This window comes from Sarcophilus harrisii, chromosome 2, assembly GCF_902635505.1.
Source record: "Sarcophilus harrisii chromosome 2, mSarHar1.11, whole genome shotgun sequence".
Lineage (NCBI taxonomy): Eukaryota > Metazoa > Chordata > Mammalia > Dasyuromorphia > Dasyuridae > Sarcophilus > Sarcophilus harrisii.
Genome location: NC_045427.1, coordinates 636757020 through 636784336, shown reverse-complemented (window position 1 = coordinate 636784336; position 27317 = coordinate 636757020). Strand labels below are relative to the sequence as shown.

Genomic DNA, 27317 nt, shown 5'->3' with positions numbered 1-27317 from the left:
CTAATTTCCATAATATAATACTTGTACTCCCCACCATACAAGGATATTGCAAAGAAAGCATTTTTCAGGCTTTAATGTGCTACATAAATGTAAGGTATAAGCACTCAGCTTTATAACAGTTTTATCGGCTTACCTTTCAACTTGTTTTAGAAGCATAAAGCATATTCCGAAACAAGATATACAAGTGCAGTGGTGCTGTTTTAAAATCGTAGGCCTCTTCAGTCATTTTCATGCAGTATGTGATCCTTTTTCACCAGCAAGTATTTGATGTGCATAAAGCAGGGTTTGAAGTCACACTCTTTACAAGTAGCATTTCACTGACCAAGTCATTGCTCACATGTACTTGAAATCAAGCATTTATCTGTACTTTACAGAAGGTCTAAACTTTATTTTGCTCTCTACCAAGCATCTTTCCATGTTTCTTCTTTCTTTTTTTTTTTTCTTTCTAACACTTTTTAAACAGTTCCACTAGGTATATCCCACAGGCAAAAGAATGGAAATTCACTTCTTTCTATCCATCCATCCATCTATCATCTATCTATCTATCTGGCAGATGCAGATTTTATATTCTCTATTTAGTATATATTTGATTGTTCCGAACATCAGTTATCACCATCTGTAATGTGTTAGAATATTTGCAATAGATATCACATAGGGTTACTGTATATAAACCCTAAAATATTTATATAAATGTATGTAAACACAAATGTATATATATTTTATATTTTATTATATACATATTATAAGGTTTAAACATTCTCTACATAGACTATTATGTGCATGTGTATATAGAAACATATCTATGTATACTTAAAGGCATAAATATTATAAACAAATGTATGTGTGTATGTGTGTTTACAGGGAATCTGGGTGGTACAGTAGTTAGCCACCAGCTTTGGGCCCAAGAAGACTCATTTTCTTTAGTTCAGAATTGACCTCAGGCACATACTAGCTGTGTGATCCGGGGCAAGTCACTTAATCCTGTTTGCTTCACTTTTCTCATCTGTAAAATAAGCTGAAAAAGGATTGTGTCTTCACCAAAAGACACACAAACAAAAAAACCCCCAAACAACCAAATGGACTACAAAGAGTTAGACTTGAGTGAATAACTGAAAAAAGTTAAATATATACACATATGCATGTATATATACATATATGTGTCTATATACATAGACACACACTATGTACAAATGTATAAAATACACACGTATCTGCCCATTTCCAGAGTATTATTTCACAGAATCCAAACATTTATTTGTTTCAAGGAACCTCGGGGACCAGCCAGTCTAACCCATAGATTCAAATAAATAAAACTTTGTCTAAAATATACAAAATAATAAATCTCATTCTTTTGTGGAGTTCTTCCTTATTTCAGAACTAAACTTCTTCTGTGAGGCTTCTACCTATTATTCTAAGTTCTACCCTTTGGGGCCAAGCAGAAACATTTCTCTTCTCCGTGACAGTCCTTCAAATACTCAAAGATAGCTTCTCATATTTTATGCCTTTTCCATAAACATTCTCTTTCCTGGTTTCTTCAATTGATGATCTCAGGATCTATCCTCAATATAGCTCTCAGTCTTCTAGTGAGTCTATTGAAAAGAAGCTGCTTGGCCCACTGGGGACCTAACTGGAACTGACCAGGTGAGCAACACAATAATTCTTTTTCTTTTCTTTTTTTTTTTTTTTTCTTTTCTCTTTCTCTTCTTTTTTCTTTTCTTTTCTTTCTTCTTTCCTTTCCTTTCCCTCTGTCCACATGCTTATTACACCCTTATCTGTGAGTGGTCTGTCCAAAGGAATGTAAATTTTGAACTCTGAAACCTTTGGGGTTTATAGGTTGGGACCATGTCTTAAAGCCAAATCAACACTATTATTGATTGAGTAACAATAGATCCCCAGGTCAAGCCCCACTTGGTCATTATTTCGGCCCTGACTGGCTTAGAGTGAATGTAAACTGCAGTTGTTTTCTGTTTTGACCAGAGACCCCAAGGCTTTTCCCCTCCCACATTTTTTTGACTAGGTAAAAGAGGCCATTCTCTACCTTGTCTTAACCAACCTGAATCAGTGATTGGGCATCGTGTCACTCAAACTGAGACCCATTAAAATCCTTGGCCTAAAAAATTTCAAGGTCTTCCATTTAATCCAGGATCATCTCCATTCGTCCTGATCTATATCTTGCCATTGGACCCAGGTGACTCTGGAGGAGAAAGTGATGATTTTGCACAGTCCTCCCTCACTAAAATTCATGCCATAGCATCACTTCCCTGATATCATGGTCCTCTGAGAAATAAACAACAACAATGTCCTCCTTACATTTCATGGCTAGGAAATTCAATTCTAAAGAAATGGCATGGCTCAAGACACCCCATCTCCATGTCTTGCAGGTGATCTCTTTTTTCATGTAGTCCAAGATTGCATGTCTTTCTTTGATACTGCTGGCACATGCTAATCTGGAAACCCACTGAAACCTCCAGACTCTTTTGGACTTAAATTAGATTCCTGACAAATTCTCTGCTCCTCCAAACATTTATGAGGCACTTATTATGACCTAAGCAGTGTCTTCCTACAGAAAGTCATATTTTACACCTATGAAAATGCTACAAATATCAACTGATCAATATATCTTTTGAATAAAAAAAATAATTTCCTTGATGACTCTTAAGCAATTCAGTAACTAACAATGATTAGAAAAGACTGAAGATAAGCAAATTACTTCTTAACAAGAAGGTGATAGACTCAAAATTCAAAATAAGACATAGGTCCAGTGATAGCCAATATGGGGTTTGTCTTGTTTGACAGCACATATTGGTCAGAATCTTTTCCCCCTGATAGTGGAATGATGGGAATTTATTGATATACATGTCAGAGTAGAGTTTGAGTTGAGAGATAAGGAACATTATTCTCCCTTATGAAAGCAAGGGCAAGGAAGGGCAGGGAAAGAATAGTAAGGAACAAAAAGAAAAAGAGGAAGAAAGAGGGTCACTGAGACTTAATTTTTGTCAATAAAGAGAATAGAAAGAATTCCAGAAAGAAGCAAAGAAAAACAGGACTGTTTTTTATCAGGAATGTATTTTTCTCTTTTAAAATACAATGTAATGTTAATAGAGACTTACAGTTTGGGACATTTTTTCCCCCATTTTTTATTCTACTATATAGAAACAAAGTTTACTTAGTTTTAATAAAAAACAAAGAATAAAAACAATTTTAAAAAGTGTTTCTCATAAGTTACCTTGTGGCAAATCTTGGGGAGATGTAGTAGTAAATTTAAATGGAATGCCTCCCAGTATTCCATTGATGAGACTGGAGTTTATTTCTAGAGTGAGATTCTATGTATGTGTAATCACCAATATGATGCAGGTGGGCAATACAACTTTCCCCTCCTCTCTCTTCATATCTCCTCTCTTCTTCCCATATCCTCCCTTCTCCTTATGTGTTTTCCCTCACCTCCCCTTCCCTTTCCTCTGCTTCCAAAAACCATAATAAAATAAAAAAATAAATAAAATAATTGAAAATAAAATTTAAAAATAATAAAAAATATTCTTCTTCTGGAATATCTTGAAAAGAAAGGAAGTAAATCTAGCTATTTTTCAAAAGCCGTTTATTACCTTTACATAAATATATGTGTATTTGATCTTCCTAGAGAAAAAATTCCATTAAAGGGAAGGCATTATGAGGGAGATGGAAAGAGAGAGAGAGAATGAATGAGAACCTCGCAGCTTAGTCTTAAAAAGGACTTAACAAAAGATCATCATTTGGGGCTTATCTTTTATAAGGGAAATACATTCTTGAGGGAGAAACAACACTTTTAAAGCCATATGATAATATATCTAGTTGAGCAGGAAGTTAAGGCTAACTATATTAATTAATTCCCTCTTATTTTTGCTGTTGCTAAAATTAAAGACTAAACATGTTAAAAGATTTGTCCAATGCCATGCAAATAGTAAATACATTCAAATATAACAAAAGGCAGGATTTAAACCCAGATTGTTTAATTACAGCTTTAACATTTCCCCCCATTTTCTACACAACTCTCCTTTTCTTATGGGTTTTTCTTTTGAATTAATTCAGACCTTTTAGATCTATAAACAGAACAAGGTAACTTATTTAAATAGCTCCCACTGTCTTTATTTATTTATTATTAAATTATTTTCTAGTAAATTTATTTATTTTTAATGCTCATTACTTTATGAATCATGTGGGGTTAGAAAGGTCAGAGCAAAAAGGAAAAATAATAGAACAGATTAAAAAAAACAGAAAAAAGAAGTGAATGCAGCATGTGTTGATTTACATCCAAATTTTCCATCCAAAAATCTATTGGGATTGCTTTGGATTACTAAACCACTGAGAAAAAACAAATCTTTCAAATCATCATCGTACATTCTTGCTGTTATAGTGTATATTGTATTCCTGGTTCAGCTTGTTTCACTCAGCATCAGATCATGTAAATCTTTCCAGGACTATCTAAAATCAGCTTTTTCATCATTTTTATAGAACTATGATATTCCATTATCTTCATAGGCCACAACTTGATGGGCATCTATTTACTTTCCAATTCTTTGCTACCACAAAAAAAGCTGCTACAAACATTTTTGCATATGTGGGTCCTTTTTCTTCCTTCCTGATTTCCTTGGTTCCAAATATTATTTAAATAGTCTTTACCTTAAGTAACATAGCATAGCAGAAAATAGAGGTTTGAATTCTGGTTCTCATACTAAATAATTCTGTATAAGTCATTTGAAATAACTGAACCTCAGTTTTGGCAAATGGAAAGTGAGGAGGTTTGAAGTAAGAAGCCTTTAAGGTCTCTTAAACCTCTAGATTTATAAATTGATGAACTTATAATTTACTCTGAACATTTTTCTAGCATCTGACAAACAGATTCTTCTTTGCCCCCAATGAAAATACTCATTATCTTATCTTGGTAATGTACACTGTCCATTCCTACTCTCATTACATGACTTGTTCTTAAAGAAAAATGTCATACATTTCCCTGCTGACTTCTTTTACTCCACATCTGGATAATTTGTCACTTATAATGCAATGCTGTCTGCTCACACCCAACAAGCACCTCTCCTATTGCCCTTTCGTTAATTCCTACATTCATTTCTTATGAGAATAAACTGTTCTATGACTCACAGATACACAGAATAACTTTAAGGATACTAAAAGATAAAAGATGTGCCTTTGTTTTAAGGAAAGACTTGGAGCCCTTAAAAACATTATGCAATTTCCCAAAAGAAATCTTTACTGCTGCTCTACTTTTGTCAATTCTGGAACAAACTTATTGTTCATTTACTTTCTTCAAATTATACTTCAAAGATATACTTAGAGATAGATAAAATTTTCATTTTTAAATATCCCAATAGTTCTTGTTATCAGAACAATAAAACGGCATATTAGATATAATCCTTTCCCCAGTTCCCATGACCTCACAGACCTCTCCAAAATAAAAATCATGCAGCAAAGATTAAAAAAAAATCTCCATGTTCTAGGACATTCAGAATCCAAAGGAAATTTTAAAATAGAGAAACTGATCCTCATCAACTCTGAGCTCACTGAACAATCCCTTCTAGACTTCTCATGCTACCAGCAGCAAGGTTGCACTAGCAACCCTAAGGATATGACACAAAGATGCATTAAAAAAAAAAAGAAAAGAAAAGAAAAAGAAAAAAGAAAACCTTTATCTCCATTCAGTCCTTCCATTTACCAGAGTTGTGAAGACTTTGCTTCAGGCTATGAGAGTGTGCTCTGAGAACACTAGCACTACAAAACTCTCAACAGATGATATCAGTTTAAGAACAACAACAACTAAAAAAGACCAGCTCTAAACAACTGGTGCTGGGTCAGAGATCTAGGAAATAGAGGGAGGGGAGTGGGATGGGTTGCCCTGACTGGTCACATGTTAAAGGCACTGTCCAGCACTCCACCAAACCTGAGGGAAAGAACAAAGCTCTTATTTTGCACCAGTTTTGACTACCCAAAAGACATTTTAGGTACTGGCCTGTGCTGGTGAATCATGAATTACTCAGTGTGGGAAGAGGCTAATGTGAGATCCAGTCCCTAAGGAAAGCACAATGAAATGGAAGGGAGTTGGGAAATAAATGATAAGGAAAATAAGAGGGGGAGAAGACTGAAAGTGTCAAAGATTCAAGGAAGAAAAGTCAAATGCCTAGAAGATAAACAGAAAAACAATAAGAAAAAGATATTAACAGTAAAAGAAAATATGACCTCCAGATCAAGTAAATAGGTATAAGCTTCTATAAATAAATACTACAAAATGAAAGGAAAAAATGCATCATTAATGAAACAGAGGACCTACTGGAAGATAAGGACAACATGGATTTATGACATATGTTTTTTGAGTTGTTTAAAAAATAAATATGAGAGAAGAATTTTTGTCTTGTACAATAAAAATAATGGACTAAATAGAAAAAAAAATTCAACAAACCTCACCAAAGACACAAAAGAAAGATCAATAGATTGAGAGTGTCAGTACACAGAAATGAAGGAAAGTTAGAAGGAAATAATTTTTTAAATTCTATTAAAAGAAAAATGCTCACTTGATCAGAGAAATGAAAATCAAGGCAATTGTGAGGTACTACTACACACCTTTCAGATTGGGTAAGTTGACAGGAAAAGATAATGATAAATGTTGGAGGGGATGTGAAAAAAAATGAGAGACTAATACATTGTTGGAGGAATTGTGAATGGATCCAATCCAGCAGTGTCTCTACTGGGTCTGAATTCCCAAAGAGATCATAAAAGAGAGAAAAGGACCCACATGTGCAAAAATGTTTGTGGCAGCCCTTTTGTAGTGGTAAAATATGAATGTTATGGAATGTTATTGTTCTGTATGAAACTTTTCAGTAGGATGATTTCACAGAGGCAAGGAGAGACTTACATGAACTAATGGTAAGTGAAATGAGCAGAACCAGTAGAACATTGTACATGGCAACAATAAGATTATGTAATGATCAATCGTGATGGACTTGACTCTTTTCAACAAAAAGGCAATTCAAGCCAATTCCAGTAGACTTGTGATAGAGCCATCTGCATCCAAAGACTGACTGTGGATCATAAGATGGTATTTTCACCTTTTTTGTTGTTGTTTGTTTGCTTTTTATTTTTTCTCATTTTTTCCCTTTTTGATCTGAATTTCTTGTGCAGTATGATAAATATGGAAATATTATAGAAGAATTGCACATCTTTAACATATAGAGGATTACTTGCTGTCTAAGGGAGAGTGGGGTAAGGGAGACAGAAAAATTTAAAACAGAAGATTTTGCGAGGGTAAATATTATCTTTGCATGTATTTTGAAAAAAGCTATTATTTTTTAAAAATTATTCCTAGAAACAATTTAAGAATCATAGATTGTCCTGAAAAACATGACAAGATAAAAACATAATGAAGAAAATAAAAGTACTGCCTAGAACTTATAGACTTGAAAAATTAAATTCCAGTTGAAAGATTTCACATATCCCCCATCAAAAAATATATATAAAAATCCAATGTTACAAAGGGTTAAGACACAATTAAATTCAATAATCCAATTCATAGATAACAAGTAATAATGATAATAGTTATTATGGTATGCTAGGTACCATGTTAAGCACTTTACAGCTATCACGTCATTTGATATCCACAACAATCTGGGAGGTTGGTGCAATTGAAATGCAGCTCAACAAAGGATGATTTTCCATATTGTAACTGAATGGTCAGGATTTGAACTCATGTCTTCCTCATTCTCTATCTACTGCACAAACCAACTGTCCCCATCAGAAGAAAGACTCATATAAGAGGAAAGGGTTTTCAAGTAATTCAAGACTATACTGTATTCATTAGCAAAAAAATTAGAGGGAATGCAGGTGGTATATAGTACAAGAGATAGACATTTATTAGTAAAGAAGAGTGAAATATTTCATTAAAAATCCCTAAAATTCAAGAGACTCACAAATACCTACACTACAGAAATTCAGGAGGAATAAATAAATGTAGCAATGATAAATATGGATATATGTTTTAAAAGATTACAGACATTTAACTTATATCAGATTGCTGTCTTGGGAGGGAGTATAAAGTCTTAAAAAATGAATACTATCTTTACATATAGTAGGAAAAATAAAATATTATCGAGAAATAAATAAATATATACACAAATGAATGAATGAATGTAATAAACAGGGACAACAGCATCAACAGTGATGAGAGAGCAGTAAATTTCTAAAGTCCACAAGGAGACAAGACTGAAGCCGAAAGTTTGGTAGATGTAACAGTGAAGAATTGGGCCAAGGGTATTACGGACAAAACCTGGAATAGCTGGAATAGGCAATTCGATAATTCAGTTTATAACATGGGAGAGTCCATATAAAAGGGGAGCCTAACAGGGGTTAGTGAGGTATATGAGATATACCAGGGTCAAATCAAAAGTCATAATTAAAAGGAAGGTGATTTCTGTGATTTCAGAAGTAGAACTCAAGGAAAATAGGCAAGGAGGAGGAGGAGGAGATGGAAAAGTGGGGTAAGGGAAGGAGGTCTTATTTTGGAATTGGGAAGGATTTCCACTAATGAATGCTCCTATAGGTGAAAAGAGATGGTCAGTAAAGGGAGAAAAGCATCTTACCCTGTATGATGCATGGGGGATTGGTGCTTGAAACACCTACTTATGAGGAGGAAAATTAGAACCTTTGGGGGAAACTGGTACCTGGAGAAGTGGGGAAGTGCAGAGAGGAGATTTCAAGGCAAATGTGAGGGAAAATGTAAAGAAGGTTGGGTACATACTGGTGTTGGGACAGAGGCCCTATCATAGGGTAGTGTCCTCTCCAATATCTGCAATAATTGGCTTATTCCAGGAGGGAGGAACAATGGAAAGAGAAATCTGTAGAGTAAGTCCCATAAGGCAGTAGTAGAGAGTACCTAGAGGAGAACTTAGAATGGAAATTTTGGAAGTTGTGATGACATGAAGAATACATAGATAGGGGAGAGATGATTGTAGGGATTATGAATCAAAGAATCAGGGATACCTGGTGATGTAGTGCATACCGTACCAGTCCTGCAGTCATGAGGACCTGAGTTCAAATTTGAGCTCAGACACTTGACACTTACTAGCTGTATGACTCTGGGAAAGTTTCTGTAATCCTGTTTACCTCAGTTTTCTCATCTGTAAAATGAACTGGAGCAAGATACAGAAAACTACTCCAGGATCTTTGCCAACAAAACCCCCAAAAGGTCATGAAGAGTCAAGCATGAGTGAAATTACTCAAGAAACATGTTTTGGGAGGCTTCCTATGTAGAAATTAATGCTCACTCTACTGAGTAATGATGAATTTCATTTTAGAGGCTCTATGATGTTTGGGAATTTATATAATCTGAGCTAGGTAATTACAAACATTCAGAGGTCCTCATCACCTATATGGCATCTTTCTGTGATTCAGACTCTGGTTTGTACATTCTACTTGACACAACAATATGACAGTTGTGATGATCTTGGCACAATTCTGTTTTTAGAGTCATTGATGTCAGTAGCCAGATGGTTATTGATTCAACTTTGTCATCTGTTCAACTTGGTTGAACATTTCTCATTACATCTTTAAGGATTCTGCTATGATTTTAATGCATTAAAAGAAATCATCAAATAAGAAAAATGCAATTAAAACAAATAATAAACATTATTGAATAATTCTTGCATTACGTAAATGTCAGAGAATTTGAAAAATCAGCTAAATAGGAGTTGATATTCTTTTCTAGACATTCTGTTAGCAACCACTGTATTATAATCTGATCATGAACATTGACATACATTCACTTTTGCATACAAACATACACACACAAATAATTTTTCTGCATTTCTTTCCCAGAAGTTCCATAATTAATATTACATAGGATAGGGTAACATTCAATCTGCTAACACTGGTGTTTTGGGGAAGGGGAGTGGACATGATGATTAGAATACAAGACACAGAGTCAGGGATGCTCAACTTCAAATATGACTTGAGGTCCTTATTATGTGTGTGACTCTGAACCAGCCATATAATTTCTCTCTTCCATACTTTTTTCAACTATAAAATGAGGGGGGGAAATACCACCTCCTGCAGGGTAAGATTAAAATATGGCAGTATGTATAAAGTGTATTACAAAACTTAGAATGTTTATATAATTGTAAGTTATTGTTACTGTAGTTATGTTTAAAAGTGGGTGTGTGTACTATTCTAGGCCTGACATTTTACAAATGACTCCTCCAAATGATTGTGGAATGCTTTAGAAGTTGATTCTCTCAATCCTGTATTACCTTGAGATGGATAAGTGCATTAACCTGCTACGTGAGTCTGTATTTAGCCAATTTTCTAAGTACCTGAGTCCATCCATGATTTTCTGCTGAGTTTTAAGCAGGATTACAGCTGCTTGGTGGATTTTCAATTTTGCTGACTTTCTCCCCCTCTCAACAGATCAGCCATATTTATTTATTCAATTTAACAAATTGTGGCTTTGGCACACCTGCTTTCTTGTGCAAATGTACAATCAAAGACACTAAGTAAAATGCACAAAATATGGCAATTAAGTGATTAATCACTTTTGAATATCATAATAAAACTGCTGACCTCAAATAATGCCTCGTGGGGAAAGGGTAATTTTTATTATAATAGGTAAGGTCCATTTTAAATAATTGAAAGAGTATCCTTTTGGCATTTATATGGATAGGTGATAATAAAAAATGCTTTTTACTTCCCTAACTCATTATTTTTGGCATGGATTCCTTCCCCTGTCTCCCACCCACCAAAGTTTCAAATATTGCCCTCATTGGTAACCAGGATTAGTGGGGCTGATCTAATAATATAGATAGGGATAATCTATTTGCAGTCAAGTAACCTTTGAACCCTTGTTCTCTGATACCCAATTTGGGGACTAAAACTAAATAATAAAAATAAATAAATAGGTTATTGTCTATTCCTCTATATTCTTTATTTTTGTCTTGTCATATTCTTATATTATTTTCTCCTTTCTCTTACTAATAATCATCCTACAGGTTAAGAAAGATGATGAAACAGAAAGGGAGAGGAGGATATTTTAGCATCAGGTAAAGACCAAGGGCAGCTAGATGGCATAGTGGCTGCAGTGCTGGATCTGGGGAAGACATCTTCATGAGTTCAAACCCAGCTTCAGACATTTACTAGCTGTGTGACTCTGGAGAATGAAAAGTTAATCACTTTTGCCAAGAAAATCCCAAAAGGGGTCATGAAGATACTGCCATTTCCTTCTGCAGCTCATTTTTACAGACTGGAAAACTGAAGCAAAAAAGGATTAAGGGACTTCTCCAGTTTCAACAAATAGAAATTAAAAACAAACAACATCAAAAAACAGTCTACTCCTTTTATGTGATGCCACTGCAAAGCACTGAAAGGTATATAATGATGCAGACCTCTTTCTCTTTTCTTCTCGAGCTCTGCCTGTCTCTATGTGTCTCTTCTTTCTCTCAATATTTATAATGAAAGAAAAATATCAAGGAGATTTTAGGAACTTCTTACTCCTGAAAATAGCTTGCAAACTTGGTCCATTTTCATTGAAAAGTAATTGAAATAAAGTATTGCTTAAAATAGAACATGCTACTTTATGTCCATACTGGAACCCAGAAAATGTTCATTTATAACTGACTGATAGGAAGAATAGGAGCAATGGCTAAAAGCAAATGTGGAAACACTACTTTAGAGCCTAAAGTTTCATATTAGAAACATGAAAATAGGAGTACTGGCATATTTTGATAATTACAATTTTAAATAATTTGGAAATGAATAATATGAAAATTCTATTAGCATTTTCTTCAAATCAGAAATTAGTCATATAATTTAATGTTTCATCCAGCTGTTGAATTGCCATACAGCTGTTGCATGACAGATTTTAAAAGACAATCAATTTTGGTATAAAACAAAGTCATACCTGCTCATGCTTTTCTTACAAGAAATATGGAATTTCAGTTTCTTTTAAAACTTTTTATTGTGGTATTATGAGATTTTAATGAAGCATTAATCCTATCTAATCATTCTAGGTATTTTCTAGCCAATAACAGTCTGTCTCAAGTCTCTCTCCATTACAATACATTCTCCATTGAGCCACCAAAGTGATTTTCCTCAGGTTCATGTACAATTAAGTCTCCCTTCTTCCTCCCATCCACTCAAGAAAACTCCTGAGTATTCTTATCACCTCCAGGACCAAATGCAAAATCCTCTATTATTTAAAACTATTCAAAGTCTAACTCACTCTTAACTTTCCAATCTTCTTACAGCCTACACTTTACTATGTACAGTTTTATTTAGTGACACTGGCTTCCTAGTTCTACAAATAAAATATTTCCCCTTTCTTGGCTCAGGACATTTTTTTTGGTTATCCCCCATAACAGCAAAGCTCAATGTCATCAACTCAGTCTACAGACTTCAAGAACTTCCTTTAATTTCCAATTAAAATTACATGTTTTTATAGAAAACTTCTCCTAACCCTCTCAATTATAGGATCTTCTTTCTGTTAATTATTTCTCACACATACACACACACACACACACACACACACACACACACACACACATATCTTTTTTGTAATTGTATAACATGTTTCTGCCATTACATTGAGAGTACCTTCAGGACAGGGATAATCTTTTTGCCTTTTTGTGGATGCCCAGGATTTATCACAGTTCCTGGCACATAATAGGTGCTTTAAAAATATGTATTATTGTTGGTAATGATAATGGTGATGATGATAATAAAGATAATTATGTGAACAACAGGAAAGAAAAATGGTTGGGGTTTTGGAGTCTTGGATAATGTTCACCCATAAAAGTTTTAACATAAAATAGTGGTTTATACTTACAGCAGACATGATTAGCTCTCCTCCCAAATTCTGGATTTCAGCTTTCACTTGACTGCATATTTTGAGCTGGTGAGAATAGAATTTTATCTGTTCCAGATAAGCCAATAAATCTTGCTTGCAAGATGGGTCAGGGCACTATAATAAATCAAACAAGAGAAAAAAGAGAGCATAATATTTAATATTTTATATTTCATTGTGTGTCAATACATGTAAATAGTAAGGCCTTATTTGTTTTTTTGGTTTGTTTGTTTTCCAAAATGTAGGTAAAACACTTATTATACATTTACTCTATGTCAAGAAGATTGATTGTCTTAAAGGTTGAGGATCTAAATATAAGCAAGAAAGATAGTCCATGAAAATAAAAGAATTTACATCCCAGTGATGAAAGAGAATGTAACAGCCAGGAAGGGACAAGGAAGCCAAAACTTTTGCAAATAGTAAGTGCCTAATAAATGCTTTACATGTCTGATACTACATTTTTATGGCCAAAGAAACATATACACATACATATGTCTATATCTAATGTATACTCTTATATTTAACATGTAATTTTCTTTGATCTCTAATTGTAAATTCAGGACAATCTAAAAATTCTTTTGAAACCCACAATCTGCTTTTTTAAATGACAAATTAGTGGCATTTTTATTTTATTTACTTTTCACAATGTTGAACAATAGCCTTAAAATACACTTGACCATATTAGATAAATGAATTCATTTCTGCCTCAAATAGCTGCTTTGGATGAAGAAGCAGTCAATGAAATAGGTAGCAAATAACATTTTAGAAGACAAATGAATCATATCTTCAATGTCTTTTCATCAATAGACACTCTCTCCAGCCAGTAAGAAACAACCTTCCCACATCTATCCTTTTATAAGATTCTTATTCATTTCCTATTGCAAAGCTTCTATGGGAGATTTAAATCTTCCACATACTTTCTGCTCTAAATATATGTTTTTCATCTGTTGATATTTTAAAAAAATCTGTTTATTACTCTGTGTTTCTTCAAACAAAAGTGAGAGTGGATTATAGACAGTGGATTATTGTTTGGGCATGGATTGAATTACATGGCCTCTGAAACCCTTCTAACACAGATTCTGAGGCTGCAAATCCATCTTTTTTCTTGAAAGTCATCATTAAATGAGAAATAGTACGGAAAATGAGAATAACATTTTTGCATTGATAATGGTAGATGAACTTGCAAGTTTTGTTTTATAAAACAAACTCAACCTTCCAGCTACCTGCAGAACATTATCAAATGTTGTCATCTGTTTAAAGTAGTCATTAACCCATTGGCAAAAAATGACTAGAATATCATAAGGTAGCTTGGCTTACGATAGCCTAATTTTATTGGGGGAGATTCTACTGACCAGGACATCTGTTTAGTTCTGCATTATGGAGATGTTTTTAATCTTACTTTTAGATACACCTGGGCATTCATTAGAGGGAAGCAGATGGCAACTCAATTTAAATGTTTTTTTTCTCACTTTAAACTAGCATTCACTATGTATATTAGTTTTTTTCTCTGTGTGTGTGTGTGTGTGTGTGTGTGTGTGTGTGTGTGTGTGTCTGCTACTGTTTAATATAATATTTAGTAGGGAACAAGAATGGGAAGAGTTATAGTACTTCAGATTGGTTTTATTCCCTTCAAATAAAAGCAATAATTAGTAACATTGATTTTTATACCAGGAATCCATAATGCATATCAGGTCATTTTTATAAAAACTGGACTATATATGCTATTCTTCCTTGATCCATTTCAATATAACTCCTGCAATATCCTAGGAAGACATTAAATATTGCTAGGGCAACAAAGCAAAAGCTGTTAGTGGGCTGCAATTTTCATTCTGGCTTCCTGAGTTAGGAGAAGCAGGTAGTTTAAGGCAGTGAGTCAGCCCTTTGCATTCCATTGGCAACTGCACCAATGACTATGATCCATGCTCAATATTGAACAACAAATAGTTGTCCTTAAGTACTGTTGTATGGTCAGAATGATAGGGACAGCACTTCTAGTGTGAAAACTTAGCAATGAGAGTTTGGAAGTATTCAGGGAGTATAAAGAGGACATTTGCAAATACATTTCCTTTCTTGTATCCATATGAGGGAAAGTGCTAAAATGAAGGCTTTTTCAGGTCAGAATAATATGTAATGGTAGTTAGAGGCCACATCTCTATAGTGTTTTAAATATTATGGACCCCCTTCCTCTTTGAAAACTTATTCTACTATAAAGAATAAGCAACTTGAGCCTCTAGAAAGAGAAATGATTTTCCAAAACCAAATAGCTAGTGAAAATTAAGAGTTAGGATTTTAAGTCAGTTCTCTCCAACATTAATTAGAAAAGTCTTAAAGATATCTAAAACAAATTCCTATTTTACAGGTAAGAAAATGAAGCCTTCACATAGTAAAACAGCCAAATACTGGGCTGGCCCAGGGCTCAAACAATTGCTTTTGGATTCCTCCCTCCCTCCCCCCTTTTTCCCTTTTCTCCTTTTCCCCTTTTTTCCCCCTTTTTCCCTTTTCCCCTTTTCCCCTTCCTTCCTTCCTTCCTTCCAATACATACATACTTACTAAATGAATTGAATCCAATCAGATAAACTTTAACTTCTAAAATTTAAAAGTATATCATTACTGTGAATGTATGAAAATAAATGGAAGGGTTAGGCACGCCAGAGGCCAGAGCATTATTTGGAACTTTAAACATAATGAGTAATGGACATGCTTAAAATACTTTCATTCCAAACTTGCCACCACTGCTATCTATTCACTATATGACACTGAGGACTTCCTCAGTCTAATTAGTCTTGAGCACACTTTAACATGATATCTTATGGAATCCGCTTTTCCTGTTTGGGGGGCCTAGTAACACAAAAAAGGAAAAGCAAGGTCTCTTCCTCCTTTGTCAAGTTGGTCTCTCTTACAGAACCCAACCAAGACAAAAAAAAAAAAAAAAGAGAGAGAGAGAGAGATCACCTGTGTTAAAATGTGATTGAAAAATCTTAACAGGCTACTTATCTATGGTAAGATTATTTTATATATTTTTCTTTACTTATGTAAATGTCATCTGTTGTTTTTTATCATTGAGAATATAAGAAAAGACTATCTCATTCCTACTAAGTAGCAGTGGTACAATTGGGTGGTAGGTTAGGTCACAGGAACTATGGTAGAAGTGTAAAATCACAGGTGGGAGAATACTATCTCTGAAGTCAGGGTAACTGCAGCCAAATCTCTCTCTGATACTTTAGATTTTGTGTGACCTTGGGAATTCCACTTTACTTCCATGTCACTCAGGCTCCTCACTGTAAAAATTAGATTGATTGAACAGAATAACTTCTTAGCTCCCTTCCAAATCTAGAACTATAAGAGATGACTCTTCTCTTTTTGAACCAAATGATCCTTTGCTACCAGGTCTCTAAATTCAGTTTACTACAATCCAGACCTTCTGGTCTGATAAAAATTGGGTAAAATTTGGATTGATTGACATTTGATGTATTGTGGAACAATTTGGAATCAGAGAAACTAACAGCTGTGCAATCTCGGACTAGTTAGCATTTTTGGACCTCAGTTCCTCATTTGTGAGATGAGAAGCCTTGACTTAAAGACTTCAAACACTGCTTTTAGCCTTAAATCTATGGCCTTTCAATGCAATTGGACTAGGAAACAACAACAACAAAATGCCAATAATTGACCGTATGTTCCAAGTGGCAAAAAAAGAACAAAAAAAGAAGCATAATTTATAGACGTCATTTATAAGTGAATTTGTTTAAGGAAGTGGGGGATGCTGCCTGAAGAAGTTTAGTGTTCCACAGGGATGCAGGGATACCATTGTTTAAGCATCTATTTTTAGAAAATTTAATCCATAGGAACAAAAGCTACATTCATTTTAATAAAGCGACTTTGTCAATGCTGAGAACAAACACCGAGTCCAATTAAGTTTTCCTCTCAGAGAAATAAGTTTTAGATAAAAATATTAGTATCAAACCAAGTGAAGCAGCTGGAAGCATGGGGATTCACATGACAAAGATTTTCATGATAAATCTAATGAAGATCTGCCTGATGAACTGGGTTACTGATGACTTCCTGTGGAAGTAAATATTCTCAATGAAGTTTTCCATAAGATTTGGTTGAAATGAGGATGTGGGGCCTTGCCCATCAGGTACCACTTTTGTAATAATAGACAACAGTTGTTGTTATTGTTGTTTTCCAATAACCCTCTGATTATAAGCATGAAAGAAAGAAAATAATAGAAAAATCCATGCATTTAAACATGCTCACCTGTGTTACTGAAGCTATAACATATCAGGTCAAAATAACAAAGCCCTTCTCCCCCCCAAAACAGGATTACCTAAATATCACACCTACATCTCACAGAAAATAATGATTCTGCAGCCAAATTTGCTAAGACAAACCTTCTTTTGCTATGATTTCACTAAATCTTGGAATATTAGATCTATAATAAGCCATGGTTGTCATTTGATTCAACCAACCTGCATTTTACAGGTAAGGAAATTAAAGCCTATAGACCTTTTTCCATAGGGAAACAAATACAGAAATGAGACAAATAACCTTGAGGAGCTTATATTCTGCTTTTATTCTACAAAGACTAAGCAGCATATTCACAAGTAAACATTGGCTATATAAAGAATAAGTGCCAGTGATCTGGGGATCAGGAAAGTTTAGGAATAAGGAACAGAGTGATCAAATATATGCAGGCAGAGAAACACAAGAAGTGTCAGGTATCGGGAGGTGAGATAGATCAGTATAGCCCTAACTTGGTGGGAATCTGCCTCAAAAAAAAAACAAACAATAAACTTTAAAGTAACAGTTTGAATCAAATATTGGAATAGCAGAGTCATCAAACTGTCAGATGATTTTTCAATTTAATATAATTAAGGGGTCTTCCATTGGGGTGGGTAGAAGCTCAGAGCACAGAAAAAGCAGCATTGGTCACTTCTTTGTCAAGAGGTGGTAAAATGGTCAAAGAACTAGTGAGAAAGAAATTACAAGGGACCCTCTAAAAGCACTGAGTGCGGCTGGCACTCAAAGGCAGCTCTACTGCCCATAAGTAGTTTTAGGACACAATTCTGGGGTAAAGAGAAGCATTCACACAGCGAACAGTAGATCTGGTGGCACTTCCAAAGTAGAGAAAAATGCTAGCACTTGTAGTTGCAGGAAAGCAGAGTCTCTGGTCTACTTCCAAGGCCAAGAGGAACATTAATTCTTGCATCTGCAGGGAAGCAGTGAACACTCCTGGCTAAAGACCAGATACCATTGCAGGGGAGCAGTGACCTTACCTCTCCCAGAAAACCCCCCTAGAAGCACAAAAAACCTTGAAAAGCCCCGTAGACAGCTCTGAAAACAATAGCAGGAAAAAGCCTGAAGTTTGGGACAATCCCTTCCCAACCCAAGATGAGCGGAGCCCAACTTGAATGTGAAGTTCAAAATCAAGAAATAGACTGGGATCTGGAAGAACAAAAAGTCAAGAATATCAAGGGAATTAATGTAAGAAAGGAATCCAAAGGATGGTGGCTGAGCAGTATCAAACATAAAACTATATTATAAAGCAGCAGGCATCAAAACTGTTTGGTACTGGATGAGAAACAGTGATAGATAAGTGGAAGTGATTAGATACACATGACACAATAATCAAGGTCTGTAGTAATCTAGTTTCTGACAAACCACCAAACTCCAGTTTCTGAGATAAGAACTCATTATTTGACAAAAAAAAATAGTAGGAAAATTGGAAAATAATATGTTAGAAACTCAGAGTAACCTATATCTCACAGCCCATACCAAAATAAGGTTAAAATAGGTATATGATTTGGGAATAAAGGATGATGCCATAAACAAATTAAGAGAACAAGGGATAATTTGCCTCAGATCTTTGGAGAAGGGAAAAATGTATGAGCAAAGAAGAACTAGAGAACATTATGGAAGGCAATATGGACAACTTTGATTACATTAAATTAAAAAAGGTTGTGCACAAACAAACCCAACAGAAACAAGATTAAAAGGGAAGTACAAAGCTGAAAAAAAAATAGTGTTTCTGATAAAGGTCTCATTTCAAAAACATAAAGAATGGTATCAAATTTGAAAGAATTCAAGTCAACTGATAAGTGGTCAAAGGATATGAGCAGAATTTTTAAATGATGAAATTCAAGCCATTTCTAGTCATATGAAAAAAATGCTCTAATTCACTATTGATTAGAGAAATGCAAATTAAAACAACTTTCAGGTACCATCTCATACCTCTCTGATTGGCTAAGGTGATCAGAAAAGATAATGCTAATGTTGGAGGGAATATGGGAAAACTGAGTCACAAATGCATTGTTGGTGGAGTAGTGAAATGATTCATTGTTCTGGAGAAAAATTAGAATTGGACAATTGAAAGTTAATGATTCAATGATTCTTCAAGAAATAATAAAACAAAGTCAAAAGAATGAAAAAAACATGAAAATGTGGACTATCTCTTTTGAAAAGGTTGGAAAGGCTTGGAAAACAGATCAAAGAGAGATAACAAGAATGAATAGATTACATGCTCAGAAGAGTGTAAACATCATCTTTCAAGAAATCATCCAAGAAAATTTCCACAAAATCTTAGATCTGGAGGGTAAAACAGAAATTGGAATAACTTACCATTCACCTCTTCCAAGAGATCCCAAAATGAAAACCACCAGCAATATTATAATTAAGTTTTAGTAGAGAAAATAGGAAACCATCATAGTGGCACAGTTGAGATCACACAAGATTTAGGATCTTTCATGTTAAAGAAGCAGAGGGATGAAAATATAATATTCCAGAGGGCAAAGGAGCTAGAGATATTAACAAGGATAATCTACCCAACAAAACCGAGTAAAATCCTTCAAGAGAAAAAATAGATAATGAAATATAGGACTTCCAAGCAGGCCTTTTGAAAAGACAAGAGTCCAAGAGAAAGTTTGACATTCAAATAGACAACTCAAGAGAAGCATAAAGATATAAAGATGAAAGAGTAATCATTAGAGAAGCAAAAGAATTAGATCTTTTGCATTCCTATATGGGAAAATAATATATGTCATTAAGAACTTTATCATTGTTAGGGCAGGTAAAATGTGTTTGCATAAACAGAAGCACAAATATGAATTGGGATGATTTCCCGTAAAAAAAATATAAGGATGACAAAGAGGGATGCCCTGGGACAAGGGTAAAAGAAGTAGAATGGAGTAATTTTTTTTCTGACATCAAGAAGGCATTCAAGAACTTTTGTAGTGGAGGAGAAAGTAGTAAAGGGGAAGGGGGAGCCAATGCTTAAAATCAATCTCATTGGAATTGCTTCAAAAAGGGAGGAATATATTATTAACACTCAATTAAATGTATAAAGCTATCTTACCCAATAGGGGAGCTAGGAAGGGAAGAAGTTAAAAGATATGGGGATTGTGTGTTGTCCTACTTTCCGGTAGAGAACCAACTGACATCACGATGTTGGGTAAGTTACAGTGTGTTTGACTAAGGTTAATCAGATCAATTTGAATTTAAAATGTTTTACTACAGGCCAGGCACAGATAATACATATGAACAATTGCTTTGGAGATGCCTAATTTGTATATCTCATGCTGCTTTTGAGATAATATAATTCTGCTTTGTTCCTAGAATACAGCATCTTCTTTGATGTAGGCAATTGATACTGGGTAGTCCTTTGCCACTATGTAAGGATTTGGGGCCAGTCCATCAGAGTCACACTCTCTGCACTAGAGTTTAAATGCTTGGTGGTTTAGCTCAAGAAACCTCAGGTCTAGTACCTTATCCGACCAGGTGATCTTCAGGATCTTCCCAGGACAATTTAAAAGGAAGTGATTTCTTTTTCCTATCATGGCATTGGTAGATTGTCGAGGTTTCACAAGCATACAACAATGAGGTCAAAACAATGGCTCTATAAACAGTACATTTGTAGGCAGTCTAATACCTCCTCTTTCCCACAATTACCTTCAGAACTCCCCAGAGACTGAGCTAACTCTGGCAATGCACACATCTACCTTATAATTAATATAAGTGAACTTATCCACAGTATTTGAAAGTTCTCCACTTGCTCAAATTGATGGTTTCACATATGGAAGGTGCAATACTATCTGGTGGAGAACCTGTGTTTTCATTATTAGACCAAAATTAGCACAAACAGCAGAGAAGCTATACTTTGTTGTATCTCAGCTTCAGAGGCTACATTGAGTACATAATCATATAAGGGGAAATTAGCTTGAGGGAGACAAGTGCTCAGAAGTAATACATACATTTAAAGAAGGACAGGATAAAAAAGAGGAAAATAAACATAGAAAAATGGGATGGAAGGAAATGCAGTTATTGATCATTACTCTGAAGTATCACCTCAGACCTATAGGAAATGATTAATGTCAGAAGGAATGAGGAAAAAAAAGTAATATTAATAAATTGCTGATGGAATAGAAAACTAGTCCAACTATTCTGGAGAACAATCTCTGTTGTTTTCTCTCTGACCCTCTGACCCAGGAATACCACTATTTGATCTTTACCTCAGAGATCAAAGAAAAACAAAATCTATATACTTATAATAACTTGTTTTGGTAGTGGCAAAGAATTGCAAATTGAGGGGAAGTCCATCAAATGAGGCATATGATTGTGATGGAGTATGATTGTATTATAAGAAATGATTAGGAGGTGCTTTCAGAAAAAAAGGCAAGACCTATGTGAATTGATGCAAAGTGAAATGAGAACTGGGAGATTACTGTGCACAGCAATAGTAATGTTGTATTAAGTGTGAAATACTTGACTACTATGATCAATACAGTAATTCAAGACAATTCAAAAGTTTCATGATGGAAAAAAAACTTATCTACATTTAGAAAGAGAACTGATAAATTCTGGATGAAAAAAAAAAAAGACCAATTATCCTTGATGAAAATTTGAGAACTAAACAATCTTTTCCCAAGTATTTATAAGCGTATATGGCTGTTAGTCATACAAATTACTAATAGATGAAAACAAAATAAAATTCCTTTGAATTTATTATTTGTTGAAATACAAGACATTTTGCTTAGTAACAATCAATATAACCTTAAAGACAAGCCCCGGATAGAATTTTTGTCTTGCAGATAAAATCATATATGATTTCTAGATTGAAGGAGATTTTTCCCAATAAATCTCTAATTAGAAATATAAAAAGAAAAAAAAAAAAACAAAAACAGATATAATTATGCCCTCTGAACATGCTCACCACTAATACTGAAACTATAATATACCAGGTCAAAATGGAAAAAAAAGGGTTCCCCCAAAATAGGAATGCTATTGCCCAAATTTTCCTTCTTGTGAACATTAGATTGACAAAATTGTGACTAAGTATATTACAGAGTTCCCTCAATGAAATCTGTTCATAGTTTAAAAAGTTCAACCTAAAAAAACATCACAAGAAAAAACAAAATGGATAAGAAATGCCTATTGTTCACATTATGACTTGGTGTTGGCTGGTTAGTCTGTTGAATGACTATATCAATACATATAAAGAACAGAATATTGCAAATGAACTGCGAGTTGGATCAAATTTTGAAATGAATATGTATGTATATATAGGAAATAGATAAATAGAGAGATATAAATAAATAGATAGATGGATGTAATCTCTCCATTACAAAACTGGAACAAAACTACACATAACGAGAAAGCATAGGTGTTTTGTTCTTCACTACATTTATAGGGTGGGAGAGTCACTATAGTTATGAAGTCAAAGATACAATGGTATTAAAAAGCATGCATGGATATATTTGATTTTATTAACATATTAGAACAAGGTACATGAGCATTAAATATTAATCACTGCTAAAACATTTCATTAGGAATTCTTACAACATTAACCCAAAGTGTGTGTATCTTAGCAAATGAATGGTAATGATTTTATTAATATTCATTAATGATTTTAAGAGCATTATCATTTTATTAAATAATAATTATTATTAGAATTTTAGATATGATATTCATGAAGTCTAGGAAGAGGTAGCTTAAGAATTTAGTAATAAAAATGCATACTTAAAAAAAAGATTGCCAAAGGTCAGTTTGTATTATACAAAGAATCTATTTATCTTATTTAGAAATAGAACAAGGGAAGCTGCATGAATTTCTCTTTGTCTTTTGTTTATATGTAGATCTAATAGGCATTTCTATGAATTCTTATATCTTATCAACTATCCAAATACAATTTGGAACAGCGTAATATATATTTCAAAGACTATAAATCAGAATTCTCTATAGATTTTTTTTATAGAAAGAGATAAGGATCAATTAAAATGCAAACCTTTGGAAGGGGCTGTAATCTATGTGAGTTGAGGCAATATTCATCATAATGAGATAACTGACCCATAAAATCATTAAAGCCACAAGTAAAGTTTAGATTGGCTATTAAAATTAAGACACCTAGAACACACTCTCTCATTTCCCTAGCTCCCAATAAAACTTATTTCTAATGCCATCTTCAATGAGAAACCTTTTCTGATTCCCCCCCCCATCCTAGCCACTATTTCATAATATCTTATATTTTTTCTCCTTCCATATGCCCCTCCAGGGCATAATACTTTCAAACAAGGGGATTTCTTTTGGTTTATTTTATTTTTGTCTTTGTTGCCTTAATGCTCAGTTGTTACACCTTGTAATCACCCAATAAATGTGGGTTGACAGATTTATTCAGATATGTGATACTGCCTACCTTTTCAGAAATATTCAGCAATACTGAAGTATTAACAAAGCCATGAAAAATAGCCCCAAAGATATCTGATTGCAATCTGCTTTCTGGCTGCTGGAGTCAACACCTTTGCTTTAAGGAGAAACGTCCAAATCATAAAAAGCAAGAGAATAGAATTTCCCATGCATATTTCCTAAAGGACTCACTTGTTTGGCGATCTGCCGAGCAAGGATATCCATCCTTGAGCCTGATTCGGATATCATTTTAGCTGCATAAATCACATCAGTTGTGTGTTTCAGTGGGCCTCTGCCCCTAGAAATGGAGAAAAGCATATGGGTTAGGATGACTTGATACACAGGAATAAATCATACAACAGTCATTGATCTCAGTCTTCAGAGAACTAATTCTGCTAATGTAAATGGCAGCACTTTTTTTTGTTTGTTTTTTTGTTTTTAAGCACAGTAGAAACATTTGAAAAAGATGTGAAATGTAATCAGGAAGATCAAATGGATCAATGAGATTCCATGCCATTTGGCATTTGTAAGGAAAAAAAATTCAATCTGAGCTGGGATTATTCCAATTTGTTTTTTGTGAACTTTGCGCAATGCCTCTGGGTTATCAATAATATTTGAAATAAATGATTTTCTTTAGATGAATTCAATTGTGCAAATATTATCAATTGTGTGGCATATGTGCAAAACTATGCTCCAAACCAAGGATACAAGGAGAAAAAAAATCCCTGCCCTCAAGAAGCTTACATTTACTTGCTGGAAACAATCTATTTATACACAAGTTATAAAGAGGCAAAACACAAGCTTTGTTGTTAGAGGACATACAATTGAATTTAATCTCTGAGTTTCTTGCTCGTGTATCCATGGATAAGTCACTTTTGCCTCCCCAAGTCTCATCTTCTTCATCTATGAAATGAGATGTTAGATTTTATGACTTCATTTCCAATTGTAGATATAGACGTATATTGAGATTCTAATTATAAATATAACATAGTTTGGAAGGAGGGAGCACTTATGGGGAGGGAAATTAGAAGGGGTTATCTTTTCTTACAAGTCCATTTGCTGAGTTTTGAAAAGAAAGTAGAGATTAAAAGAGACATAATTTAGGAAGGAGAACATTCCAGTCATAAGGTCATGGTCTACATAAAGGCATGGAAATGAGAGATGGAATATCATGTAAAATGGGCTAGGAAGTAGATAAAATGGGATTGTAAGTATATGAGTATAATTACTCTGAATATGTTGTTGGAGTTACAGTATGAAGGGCTTTAAATGACAAATTGAGGGTTTGTTTTCTTTGTTTTGGTCTGATGGCAACGAGGAGGCAAGGAAGATTTGTGAGCAGAAGAGTGACATGATGAAATCAATGATAAGTTTGATCAATTTAAAAAGTTTACACAACTACATGAACAGGAGAATATACAACAATATTTCAATTAAATTGAACATACATCTATGTTTTTCAAAGAAGCTACTATATTCAAGAAATTATGTTAGCAATGGGTACAGGGGACAAATATTAATTTCTCCATTTCAATGAAGAATTGAAATTAGATGAGTCAAAAATATAGTCAGATCACTTTGCTACACATAGTTAATATATTGTTCATCTCTGAATTAACATTTTTCATTCAAGTTTTTTTAATTCAACAATAATCCAAATTAACAAGAATTTATTAGCATCTTCTACATACAAGATGCTGGGCTACATAATAAGGTCATCATCACCAAGAAATTTATATTACTTTAGTAAGCTATAATAGATAAAAAAACAAAAACAAATATAAAATGATAGATGGAAGGGGAAAGTTCTAATACCTTGCTTGGAAGGAGAATGAGTGAAGATCATTTAATAAGATTTGAGCCTCATAAACTAAGAATTATAATTTGTGGAAATAAAAAAGGAGATCATTTCAGGTAACTTGAAATTTAGCCTGTTTCCAGAAAAAAAAAGAATAGTGGAAAGGCAGATTAAATTTGAGGAATGGCTAGTTCATCAATATTGGATGACTTATAGATTGTTTGAAGGGCAATAATGTAAAAATATGAATAGAACTGCATATCGGAAACAAGTATTTATTAAGCATGTACTTTGTGCCAGGCAATGTGCTAAATACTTTACTGACATCTAAAAATATAACTCACAACATTAAAGGTAAGTGCTATTAGTTTCCCTATTTGATAGTTGAAGAAATTAAGACAAACAGAAGAAATTAAGTGACTTACCCAAGAGACACCCAGATTGTAAATGTCAGAGGTCAGATTTAAATACAGATTTTCCTAACTTCATGTCCAGCATTTTAGCCTTTGCACCAGCTAGCAGCCCCAGTGTTGATGGCTTTAAAATGCCAGGTTCAGTCAGTTGGTCAATAACCATTTATGTTGTGCCCTCAAACACTGTTGTTTGTTTGAGATAAAAATGAAGGGGAAGATCATATTTGATTTCATGGAAAATTCTTTCAAACTGATATCATATAAATTTATAGATAACATATGAGATACTTGCAGAAGAGATGGAAGGTAAGTCTAAAATAGAAGACTTTACTCATTGGGGAAAGCCTTTTATCTCTGGAAAGGGGGCATTTGATCTTACATGAAACAAATCAATGATTCTCAAAATTGGAGGTGAGTTCCTATAATATCCTAGAGGTATAAGGTAATCATTGAAGAGTTTTGAGCAGGTGAGTGACATGGCCATATAATGTATAGCAAAGGTTATTGTAGAGCATGAATTGGAGGAGACAGAGATTGAAAGCAAGGAGAAAAATTGGAAGGCAGCACATTTGTGGGGCTACCATATTTAATATAGGGTATCCTATGATACAGAGAAATTTGTCACAGGGTCAACGGACATTGCTTAAATAGAAGTGGGAGTGGTGAGTGATGGAAAATTATAAAACTTGGGCAATACAAGACTCCTAGCAAGTGATGTTAGGATGGATATTAGAAAAATAGGTGGAAAAGAGTATGCAGATTATATATATCAAGAGAATGGATACAAGATTAAGAAATCTGTCCCCTTTCCATATTGTCTTGGATTACTTAGACCTAGAAATAACTCAGTAATATAACTATGTATGTAAATATCTGTTTAGATTTGCTTCTATAGAAAAATCTGACAAAGATGAAAAGTTTGTGTTTGTGAGAAAGGTCAGAGAAGATTTCTATAATGTTTGATATCTGTGTAGAAGGTAATCCAGCTGAATATCTGTTGTAGAGAGGTTTCCACTTAGTTAGTTTGGGAATTGGCCCACATAATCTACTAAACACATGTTTTAACTCAATTATCCACAGTTTTCAAAGAGACACACACATAACAAAGGCAGAAATTGTGGACACCAGGGTGGACTAATAAATAAGATGGATGATTATGACCTTGCTCCCTTAGCTTAGCTTATATACAGATTCAAATGCATTTTTAAAACTCCCGTATTTTAAATTTTATTTTGTTAAAATATTTTAGATAGCTTTACTGGATCTAATTGAGTTATAAATTCCTTGGATATCATTAGCTTCTTATAGAATCCTATTTCACCACAACTCATTTCATGTGAATCTCCTAAAGAAATTTCACAAGAACACTGTGGAGGTTGAGCTATAAGCTTACTAGGATCTCAGGATTGACTATGCGCACTTCTTTCTGTTTTTTTTTTTCTCCTGTGTTTTTTTTCCTTTCATTCTCATTTTTCTCTCCCAACATAATTCAGAAGAAATAAGTATTTTAAAAGTTAATGTACATATACAACCAGAAAACTAAAACAACTAATAAAGAAAAAAGAGA

At 34.0% G+C, this 27317-nt stretch overlaps 1 protein-coding gene across 3 annotated transcripts in view; it reads right to left on the bottom strand.

The window, feature by feature from the left end:
• The window catches only part of CTNNA3 (catenin alpha 3), a 1956715-nt gene that overhangs the window by 48197 nt on the left and 1881201 nt on the right, over positions 1–27317 (bottom strand). For all 3 annotated transcript variants that reach the window (XM_031949475.1, XM_031949474.1, XM_031949476.1), the window contains 2 exons: positions 23732–23837; positions 12851–12985 (listed from right to left, as the gene is read on the bottom strand). In XM_031949475.1, the coding sequence (XP_031805335.1) occupies positions 12851–12985; positions 23732–23837 (241 nt within the window). The remainder of the gene's footprint in view (positions 1–12850; positions 12986–23731; positions 23838–27317) is intronic.